At 27.4% G+C, this 12,044-nt stretch overlaps 1 protein-coding gene across 1 annotated transcript; it reads left to right on the forward strand.

Annotated features, from left to right (window-relative positions):
- The first annotated feature begins 823 nt into the window (after positions 1–823).
- LOC120068583 (E3 ubiquitin-protein ligase CSU1-like) lies at positions 824–3,782 on the forward strand. The gene is made up of 2 exons (XM_039020398.2): positions 824–1,294; positions 2,923–3,782. The coding sequence occupies exons 1-2, from the start codon at positions 1,056–1,058 to the stop codon at positions 3,596–3,598; spliced, it is 915 nt and encodes a 304-aa protein (XP_038876326.1). The 5' UTR covers positions 824–1,055; the 3' UTR covers positions 3,599–3,782.
- The last annotated feature ends 8,262 nt before the right edge of the window (positions 3,783–12,044 follow it).

Here is a 12,044-nt window from a genome sequence, read left to right on the forward strand (position 1 = left end):
CAGGTGATGTGATTGAACTTCTCTTATATGCATTTTTGTTTAAATCCTAATTTAATCCCAAAACTTTGAATCTTAATCTATTATAGTCTTTAAACTTTTAAAAACGTTCATTTTAGTTCCTAAATTTTTAAAAATGTGTTTATTCTAGTCCATACTATTAAAATTATGTTAACTCTTCAATAGAATTTTGGAGGAGCTTATATTTTTGGATGACTATGCTTTAGATGTATTGAGCAAGATGAAGGTGAAGTAAAATGTCAACAACTAACACACCAAAATACCAAAATTTTGAACTTAAAATGTTTTTTAAATTCTTCCGCTTTACTACCTAATTCAAAATTGAAACTTTAAATTTTTTTAGCGTAACTAACTTATTTGGTAACCTAATTATCCAAAAATATAAATCATGTTGTTAAAGAGTTAACAAAATCTTAATATAGCAAGGACTAAAAGAAGCACTTTTTAAATATTCAGGGACTAAAACAAACAATTTAAAAAGTTTAGGAACCAAAATAAACAATATTCGAAGTTTGGAGTCTAAAACATATATTTTTTAAAATATAGGGACCAAAATAGAACATTGTTCAAAGTTTAGGAACCAAAATAAAATTTAAACCTATATTTTATAAAAGAAATGATCGATAAGAAGGGCTTAAAAACTAAATTGTGTTGCATGTAAAAAAAAAAAAAAGTGTAATTGAGTCTTATTTAAAATATACGTATAAGACTCAAATCGAGTATAGCTCAATTGACATTCGAATGTGCTGAAAACCACTCTGTTTTTAAAAACCCTAATTATAAGTTAGTAGGATTTGATTTAGGCATGTGATTATGTTTAAACGTAGTTTTGGTTAGTTTAGCCATTCTGGAAAAGAATAATACAATTGACCTTCATATTTTTATCCAGTAGCCCTACAAAACCCGATCCGACTCGGAAAAGGGGAATTTCGCTCCTTTTAGTTTCTTGGGCTCATCGTCTTCTTCCCCAAATTCTCTGATCTTGTTCACTCTCCTGTTAATTTCAGATCGATTGTGTTGGAAATAGGCAAAGAAATATGCCTCAGAGACACTCGAAGAACAATAACGATTTAGCCTTCTTCACCTATGATGAGAAGCGGAAGCTCGGCTACGGAACCCAGAAAGAGAGACTCGGGAAGGACTCCATCAAACCTTTCGATGTCTGTTGCTTATGCTTGAAACCCTTCATCGACCCCATGTGCTGCCAAAAGGGTCACACCTTTTGTAAACAATGCATTCTTGAGTGCCTTTTGGCTCAGAAGAAGGATAATCAGAGGTATGTTACGTTTGTAAATATTGTATGATTACATTTTATTGCTTTTTTTTTTTTTTTTTTTTTTGTATCTCTCTACCTAAATTTGAAGCAGTTGTTTAAAAATGTACGAAGATGTGAAGGGCGAGTGGTTTAGATCCTTGTAAACTCGTTGTTAGTGTGCCATAGTGGAGAATTTTCAATTTCTTTATGTAGTTGGATAATGATCGAATTATAGTCGTTTTTATTGCCTTTTTCTGAGTTATTGAGTTGTCTGCTTCAGTTTGCTGTGTTGGTTTTTGAAGAATCTGTGATTGATTTGGTCTCCAAAAAGTGAAATTTTGATCTTAATTTGTGGTCAAGTCACTGGGATCATTATAAGTAACTGTTAAGGAAATGAGATGTTGCTAATCACCATGCCCTGACCTAGTGCCCAATTGACTGGGATCATGATAAAATAGGATCTGGAGATAATGGGTTTAAGTTCTGTGGCCAACTACGAGTTACCTTGGCAACCAAGTGTAGTAGCGCTGGCTTTAGTGGTCCTTTGGGTTGAACTTACAATCTCGAGGCTTAATATTTTTAAAGATGGTCGAAGGTTGTTGCATTTGTTGGGTGTTCTTCTTCCTTCAGAATTTTGTGGGTATGCTCTCAAGCTTAGATCGCATTCAAGTTTTCTGTTAAAGCTTTGGTTTGTAAGAGCTCAAGGTCTTTACAAATTACAGGATAAGCTTCTTCATTGGATTGCTCATTTTGGTTTAATACGGGTTCAAACCTCTTGATATTAGATCTGGATTGATTTTATTTCCCCTACGAGCTCAAGGTCTTTACAAATTACAGGATAAGCTTCTTCATTGGATTGCTCATTTTGGTTTAATACGGGTTCAAATCTCTTGATATTAGATCTGGATTGATTTTATTTCCCCTAAGTCATTTTCTTCTCTATGTACTTGTTTTGAAAATTTTTTGCTTTTGGTTTCCTTGTACTTTGAGCATTAGTCTCTTTTCATTATTTTTTTTTCAAAGAAAAAAACACAAATGTAGTAGCACTGGCAGTTGTTTCGAGCAAGAGATGTTACTAGTTTATGTTTTTGACGTTATGTTTTATAATGATGTGTGAGAAATTGATAGACCAAATGTAAATTTTCATTTTCCATAAGCCACTTCATTCTCTTATACTCTACCTTTCTAGTTATTAGCTGAAAAGTATTTGATACAATTGACAATAGAAGTTTTCGGTATATTGAAGATTTAAGAATGTTTTGTGGAATGTGCAGGTTGTAATTCCCTTAATGAGTTCTACTTTCATGAGGTTTTACCGAAAGCTTATAAACAAAGAAACATGAATCTAGTAAAAAAAAAAAAAAATGTTCTAGTATTGATTGACATATGCTGGGAAATTTAGTTTCACAACTAGCTGTCTGTCTGAGTATGAGGCTTTTAATTGATAGTAAATATTAGACTCGCTAATGTAATAGGATGCTTAGAACATTGTAAGAAGGCATGTTCTAAATTCGAGAAACACTATGGAACAGTGTAGTAGGATGTACATTTTCCCTTTCTGGTGCTTATGCAGTTGGGCCCTTTTGTTAAACAAATTCGTCATGAATACCCTTCATGGCCCTCATGAGCATGTTTTGTTAACCCTGCAGGAAGCTTGCTGCATATACTGCTCAACAAAAGCAAGAGAAGGAAGAAGCAGAAGAGAAACTAATGCAGCAGAAAGCTAGAGAACTTGATGCATTCGATCAACAAAACCATGGTGCTGTACCACAATACAACGATCGAAACCAAAGTCGGGACAAGAATGGTTTCCATGGGGCAAATAGTGTAAAGGTTACTTCTTATGAAGAAGAAGCACTCCGAACCATGAAGGCATTTTGGCTGCCTTCAGCTACACCAGAAGCTCCTGTTAAAGCAGGAGCCCCTTCAAGCAGTACATTCTGTCCAGAAGGAAATGAGAAACTTAAGCTAAAGTCCCTTTTTCCTATACATTTCACAGAGGACAATAGTGAGCAGAAGAAATCAAAATCTTATGATGTTACATACATATGCCCTAGTTGTAAGGTTACTCTAACAAACACAATGTCTCTTGTGGCCTTAACTACATGTGGCCATGTCTTCTGTAAGAAATGTGCTGATAAGTTTATGGCAGTGGACAAAGTTTGTCTTGTGTGCAACAAGGGATGTAAAGTAAGGGATTTGGTGAACTTGGAGAAAGGAGGCACAGGGTTTGCTGGCCATGGGGATTCACTTGAAGCAAGAGATTTCAAGCATTTAGGAAGTGGTTCTGGTTTGGGGCTGGTGAGGCCTGCCATGAAGACTTAAGACCCATCTTTGATTAGGAAATTAAAACCACTTGTCTGATCTACTTCATGATTGTAATTTTCTTCCATGATCCTTTCTGCCTTTTTTACTTAACTAATTAGTATGTGGTCTTGTAAAATGGAAATATCAACAAGAATCTTTAAAAATGATTTATCCAAGGCTTATAAAGCTATCTCTTTCTCTCTCTCTCTCTCTCTTTTCCGCCTATGCCTTACTACTTAATAATGTTTAGGTCAGATTGGTTGTTTAGAAGGGCATGTTTGAAGAATTTTATTTTCATTAATATTTTTTCTTTTTCTGGACTTCAACTGTTGTGAGTGTAGGGATTGAGACCTCTGGACGTTTTCTTTGAATTATTGACAATAAGAATAAATAGATGAATTAACGCAACTTGACTAAGTAAAACTAATATTAGTCTTATGTACTGATAAAACTCGAATATTGACATTCTTTACTAACTCATCTTATTATATATCATTACTATTACATATTTTATCATCGATCAAGTTGTGTCCCATATTTAATTATTGGTCTTAGACTTTAGATTTCTCATCGTCCTTCTCTATCAATCCCTATTAGATGATATGGTTCGGGTGGTTGAGCTTCTTGTTTAAGATCTCTATTCTATTATTTGGAAGATAAAAATTTTTCTCGGGAGCTCAGTCGAATACTATGGTTTTCTTTTGCCCTATTGTTGTAGTTTGTGTTGGTGTCATGAGGAATCACTTGCTCATCTCTTTGTGCACCGTTCTTTTGCTTCCCAGTTTTGACACATTCTTTTGGAGGCTTTTGGCTGGTCTCAAATATGCTCTAATCATATTTTTTATATTTTGGGTCTTTTCCGGTGGGTCATCCTGTTGGTGGTACTAAAAGATTGATGTAGTTGGCCCTTACACGTGCTTTCTTTTGGACCATTTGGTGTGAGCGCAAGTGTCGTATTTTTAAGGATTCTTACTCCTCTTTCGATAGATTTATAGGTATGGTTTGGTCCACTGTTTTTTATTGGTGCAAGGAGAAACACCCTTTTAATCATTTTAGTTTATCTTATTCGATTTCAATTGAAAATGCTTCTCGTAAATTGTCTGATGGCTTTTTCCCTATTTCATTAACCAATGAAATGTTTCTTATTTATTTAAAAAAAAAAAAAGAAAAAAGAAAAAAGAAAAACTAATAAAATATCACAGACAAAATGTTATTCAAAATCAAAAAATAATATCAAACGGATGGAAATAATTATAAGGAGTATTAACAAATGCTAAGACTAGAAACATCATTACCTACTCAGTCAAAATTAAGCATACGAAGTAAAATTTTCACCTTTATATATAAATAAAAGTTCAAAGGGAAGATTGAGCCTTACCATGTACAGTCTTGCAGAAATAATACAAGGGAAATTATTTTTAAAATATATTACTAAATATGTTTTTGCTCAATATATATTTCTTTATCTACATGAATGTTTTCACTTTGTTATGAACATTAAAGCAGTAACTAACTACAAGCAAAGAAGATATATTTTACTTTGATCACAGTAAAAACTCATAGTTGTTTTTAATTTTTGTATGGCAAAGTAAAATGAAGTGAATTATGAAAAGAAATTCTAATTTGATATTCAAAATTACATAGAGATAAAATGATATTACTTTCATTGAGAGTCGGACTCAAGACCTCCCGCTTACTAAACGCTAACCAACTGAGCTATAAAAGCTTTGATGACCACATTTAAATTTTTATTCAAATCCTCCTTAACAGTGCACAATTCTCCTTAAGAAATATTTAAATCTAACCTCAAAAAAAAAAAAATTGTGAAAAAAACAAAAAAAACAAATAATTATCAAACAATGCTAAGATTTTTTATCAATATCTTGGCTAACGAATAAACTTAAATGTTATTAGTTTTTTTTTGTGTGTTTTAAACATTTTATGAAAGTTTCATATACTTGACCCAATAAAGAAGAATTAAATGTGTTGATGGAAATACGGAGGTTCTAATTTTGTGGAAATCTCGAGAAATTTTATGGAAATTATTGTTAATTAATTAATGAAACTTTGATTCTGACTTTTTATTTATTATTATTTTTTTGAGAAATAGAGAAAATCAAATTTTTAAACCTAGATTTCGATCGAAATTTTCCGCTATGGTTGCAATTGTACAAAGGAAAGCTCTCAATGCTTGCAAAAGTCATATCACTCTCAATATTAAAAGAGTAAAGAAAAATAGATTTTCAAAACTGGGGATTGAAGATATTAATTTGGTTATGGAAAATTGATAACTATGAAATTAGTTTCTTCTCTTTTGACTTTTCTGCTATGAGATTTTTTGCATATTTTTCTAGAGATTGATGTAGCCATTATTTTTATGCATTGATTTATAGATATTATCTTATTAGTTTCATTTATTTTATTAATCTATTTATGCATTTAATATTTGTTTCATAGTTTAAAAAGATAGTTCGGTAGAGACAATAGTAAATTGTGCATATTATTATAAAACAATTGGTTGTCAACATTGATATTATCAATTTACTAACTTGTATAGTTATAATTAGTTGGTAAAATCAGCCTTATTTGTTTAATTTACTTGCACTAATATGCTCTCCCATCTTGAATTAATTTGATTATCTAAATAAATTAAGCCAATGAGTGGAAATCTAATTTAGAGAATGATACACTCCTCACGCTAACAAAATATATCATGACAAGCAATGATTAAACTATCGATATTTCAATTTTACATATATGTCGATAAAATATCGATATCAACAAATATTTCTGTAAGTAAAAAAATTAGAAAATTTGTTTAGATTAATAATTAAGTTGTTTTTACAATCCAACTAAGTTATGAATATATTGTTATTAATATTTATATTCATATTGAATTAGATATACGATTTTTTTTTTTACGAGCATTTTAAAAAGATACCATTAATATCGAAATTAAACCATTTGATTTATTGATATATCAATGGATATGTCGCCATATCCAAACCACCAGCAACTATCACTCTCAAAGCAAGCTTTTTTACATATAAAAATCATGCTTAGGGGTATACAAATTATGGCTAACACAAAACAGATCCATATATCAAATATTTTGAAGTGAATATGAACCTAATAATTCAATAGATAATACACCCATTATCATTTCAAAGGTCGATGTTCAATCTTCACTTTTACAATTTTAAACTAAAAAGAATTACTAAGGTAAACTCAGTTTAGTGATAATTAGTAAATTTTTTCATGCTAGGCTCAATTCAAGAGGCTTGGCTAAAAATAATGCTGACTAATTCAAATATTTAGACAAAATCTATGTGAAAAAAAAATACTATGACAAAGCCAATTCTAACCAACATACCAAAAATAGGATGCAGTCCATTCTTAACATATTGAGTCATTGCCATCCAATTTTTTCTAATTACTCTTAAGAAAAATTTGTTTTCTTTTGTCTTTTTATTCAATAGCATGGACATTTAGAATTCTCACTTCTTTTTTCTTTTTAATTCAAGTTGGCAAGTTAATACGAAATTATAAAATATTGAAGTTCAAATAAAGACATCACTTTTTTCAATAATTTGTAACGGTAGAAATTGGAATCTTTAAGAATCTATTTGGTCAGGAATCCAAATTCTATTCTATGTTTTTTAATTCACTGAATTCTGTAAATATGTGTTTGACAGACAATCTAAATTCTATTTTTAAAAAATTTATTCGGATTTTGTGATCCAAATTGTGCAAATTCTGAAAACAACATTTTTATGTTTTCATTTTATCCAAATTATAAACTCAATTCATGTTTTAAAAAAATTATAATATGTATTATGTAATATATTGTAAATTATATAATATTACAAAATAATAATTATGTAATTTGTTTAAACATAAATCATATTAAAGATAAATTAATAATACTTTATTGTCAACTAAATATTAGTGGATAACTACAATTAGTTTTTATAAATATATCATATTTTAAATAATTGTTTAAACTAGAATTAAATTTATGAATCTACTATCAAACACATATCTAAAAACATGACATACAACTATATTTCATTGAATCCTTTGTTTTTAAATTCTTAAGTCCTAATTTTTTTTATGGAGGTTGTATTTATTTATTATTTTAAATTCCACAATATGTAGGAGGTAGATTCGAACCTCCAACCACTTAATTGATTAGAAATATTTACTTTAACAACGAGTCAAATTATATCACAAGTCAGCAAGTCAAGACTATAATGTACACACCTTTCTCTATTAGAAGCAATGTAAATGATAAGAAAATTGAATAAATTCAAATTAGTAATTTCTATAAAATGATACCTAAAATAGAAAAAAAGAAACAGTAAATTTCAAAAGTTGGTAATTTTTTTTTTCATTAAGTCAATAAATGGTATCCAAAATCAAATGGCAAAGGCCAAGTTAGGTAGGAAGAGATGAGAGAGAATTTTGATTCATTTTAAAGGGGAAAAAAAGAAGCCAAGTAAATAAAAACATGTCACATAAATGAAAATTGAGCTTAAAATAATTAATATCTCATTAATTCATTTGTACAGTTAGCATTTTACTAAGGTTACTGATGATGGGCCAAAAACTATTTACAACATTCTTTTTAATTCATGACCTAAAGGCATCATTTATCCTCTTTTTTTTTTTAATAATACTCAATATTTTAAGCCAAAAAGTCATTAAAAACCTTAATTTTTATTTTTAATAAATAACTTAAATTTTAAGTATTTTAAGAAAAATGATAAAAAATACAAAAAAAAAATCACACAAAATGGAGTACATTTGATTTGATCATATGATTTTCCAAAACATAACTCAAATGTTCACTTTTTGTTAAAAAGAAAAAAAAAGGCTAGGGTAAAAAAAAAGTAAAATTAAGACCACGTTTGGTAACTATTTTGATTTTTTAAAATTAAGTTTATTTCCTTTCCATTTCTTATAATGATTTGCATCTTTTTTTACTACAATTGTTGAATTCTTAGTTAAATTTAAAAAACAAAAACAAATCTTTAAAAACTATTTTTTTTCTTTAGTTTTCAAAATCTGACTTAGTTTTCTAACTTATTGGTAAAAGGTAGATAACAAAGAAAAAAATTAGATATAAAAATAGTGTCTCTATACTTAATTTTTCAAAAATAAAAAGCAACCGACAACTTGGCAAATTAGGCCTAAATAATAAATAAATAACAATATTAATATTTTCTTTTGGTACAATACCGTACAATTTTAAAAAAAAGTAGTTGAGAAAAATAAAAGATTGGTGGTGTGGACATCAACTTTATTTAGCTTTGGTAGTTAGGAACTTCATAAATAGCATCTTCAAACCATTTTTATGCTCGCTGACTTTAAATTTGGTTAGGGTTCAAATAATTTTATATATATATTCCTCTTTGTTTAAAGTTTGATTTCTTTGTATGGATTAATTTTTGAGTTTTTAATATTTTTCTTTTAAAATTGTTATTATATTTGCCTTTATTTAAAGTTTACAATAAATATCATAGATATTTGATCAGCATCTTAAATTTTATGAGATTTTAGTTATTAGTCGTTGTATATAAATTTACATATTTTTCATTAAAAATAAAAAAAATAATATAACCCAACAACCTTGGGTTGGGTTAGAAACTTTATTTGGATCATTTGGGTTGTTAATCAAATCAACCCGAATTTTTGGGTTGGTCCGAAAAATACCCTCAACCCAATCCAACCCAACCCAACCCATATACACCCCTAAATTTTATTTTTCATATATTTATATAATCTCTCATTTTTAAAATTTTAAATTTAACGAATATTCCCTATGTTTTAAACTTTTTTCCAATATTCATTTTAGTTTTCATCCTAATCTTTTTGGTTAAAGTATGATTTTGGTCCTTATCCTTGCATTCAATTTTATTATAGTCATTTTTTTAATTATCTAATTTTAATTTTAAAATTTAGTCACTCAACTATTGTTTTAAAGAAAAAATTTAAATTTAGTCCTTTAAAATTGATTTGTGTAATAATTTAAATAAGATGTGGTACAAGGGTATTGGACTAAATAAACTAGATCCAAAACTTAGATGGTAGAAAAAGAAGTTTTTTCACAAAATTTAAAAGACACTTGCAAGAATAATATATATATATATATATATATATACTTAAATTTATAAATTTAGCAACAATATTTCAAAATTTACAAATATAGCAAAAAAGGAACAATAATATCATATTTCTATTTTTTATTATTTCATTTTTACCCTTATTGGTGTATCAATCGACTAATATACCAACATAAAGTATGTAAGTTATACAATGATATACCAAAATTATCATTCATAAATCATATTTATCAGTCGAGAAGTGGTAATTCATTTACTATTATTCGTGAACTTAATTTCAACTATTATTCTTCTGTTATAGAATATTCTTTTTCTAGTACATTATAATCAGCTTATAATAGCTCAACCCGTTATGTTAGTAGCCATTTTGAATTAATGTTGATAAATTATTGATACATCAGTGTTATACTTTAAATTCAATTTTGAACCTGTGTTCATATATAATTGATACACCTGAACAAATTTATTTTTATGAAGTACCGATATACTAATATGACATACAAATGTTTTTTATACTTGAAACAATTTTTGAGTCAATGTCGATATAATACTAATACACCCATATTATAATTAAAATTTTATTAAGAATAAATGTTGATATAATATTGATACACTAATGATGTATTTGAAATTAATTTTTTATGAGTATTGATACAATATTTATAAACTAATCTATACTTTAAATGAATTTTGAATAAGTACCTAATTACAACTACTAATGCACTAATAATATACATACTTGAAATTAGATTTTAAAAGTATTGATATACTACTGATACACCAATACAATACTTAAAATGGATTTATATCATGAGTGATATACTATTGATATACTAAGAATGTACATAAAATTAATTTTTAATAATTATTGATATACTATTGCTACATCTATGTTACAATTTAAATAAAATTTGAATAAGTGTTGATAAATTATTGATACACCAAATGCTTAATATTGCATTTTCAGCTTATTATGATATATCATCGATATACTAATGATCTACTTGCAAATTATTTTGCATTAGTACTAATATACAATTAAAAGTCTAATGTTAACTTTAGGTATGATTCTAAATTATATATTTGATATTTGATATATCAATAATATTATTGATATGTATTTTTTTTTTCTAAAGCAGTTATATAAGTCAATTAGTATACGACATATGAAATATTTGTTATATAATTGATATACCAAATTAAATATCACTTATATACCGTTAAAATCATATAAAAAGTTTGAAAATAAAACAAATTAACTAATATAATTTACATATGGTATAACACTTGACAAAATGAATGTATTTAACATATACTATCAACATTAAAATTGGACTAATTGAATGAAAATAACTCTATATCAACACGAAACAAAAGATACAAATAATTTTATCATAATCGAACAAACATCATTGACCATAATACAATTAAAGTCATGATATATTAGTTGTATAAATAATATTCTTTAAATAAAGTTTATCAATTAATTGATATACCTAACATAATGTATATCAGTTGACTGATATACCAAAATATAAAATGGATTGTTTGGAACACTGGGATAATATAGGATGTCTGGAGTTCTGATGTCTAGAGAGTTCTGATATTTATGTTTGGGATGCAAAGTTTATATGTCAGTGTTATCTAGTTTATTTTTTTGTATAATAAAATAATTTGCCTATATGAACACTATTTCTTTTAACCTTATAATTCAATTATTGTATCAATTCAATTTTTGTATTCAATTATTGTTTTTTAAATAATTATTTATTATTGTTGTTTTAAAAAATCCAATCAAAATTTTAGATTAATCGTAAATAGTCAACGAAATACCAACATTTAAAATTACGAAATTTAATTCTAAGCCAGGGATGGACGTACCAACGTTTTTTTGTAAAATATTTTCCACTTTTTAATACTATATATATATGTGTGTGTGTGTGTGAATTTTGAAAAGAGTCTTCAAAAGTAAGTCAAATAAAAAATAAAAATAAACGAGTGAAAGTAGTATTTATAAATTTAATTTTTAAAAAGATTGAAAACTAAAAGGTTATGAATGATCAGTTAAATATTTTAGTGAGGCATTTAAAAAAAAACAAGTTTTTGCTTCTGTTTGATTTTAGGGATTTCGTTGAGTTTTTTCTCATATATATTCAAGAATGAGTTTTCTATTAGGTTATATAATGGGTTTTTGAATAATAGATTTTGCATATTGATGTTGTATATGAAGAGTTTTTTTTTTTTTTTTTTGTGAAAAAATTGTGTACAAATATTTAATGCAAAATATTGTGATTCTTTTAATAGGTATTATACATATAAATAATAATATATTAAGCATA

The sequence above is a fragment of the Benincasa hispida genome, chromosome 12, assembly GCF_027475165.1.
Source record: "Benincasa hispida cultivar pf3 chromosome 12, pf3_genome.v1.1, whole genome shotgun sequence".
Taxonomy (NCBI): domain Eukaryota; kingdom Viridiplantae; phylum Streptophyta; class Magnoliopsida; order Cucurbitales; family Cucurbitaceae; genus Benincasa; species Benincasa hispida.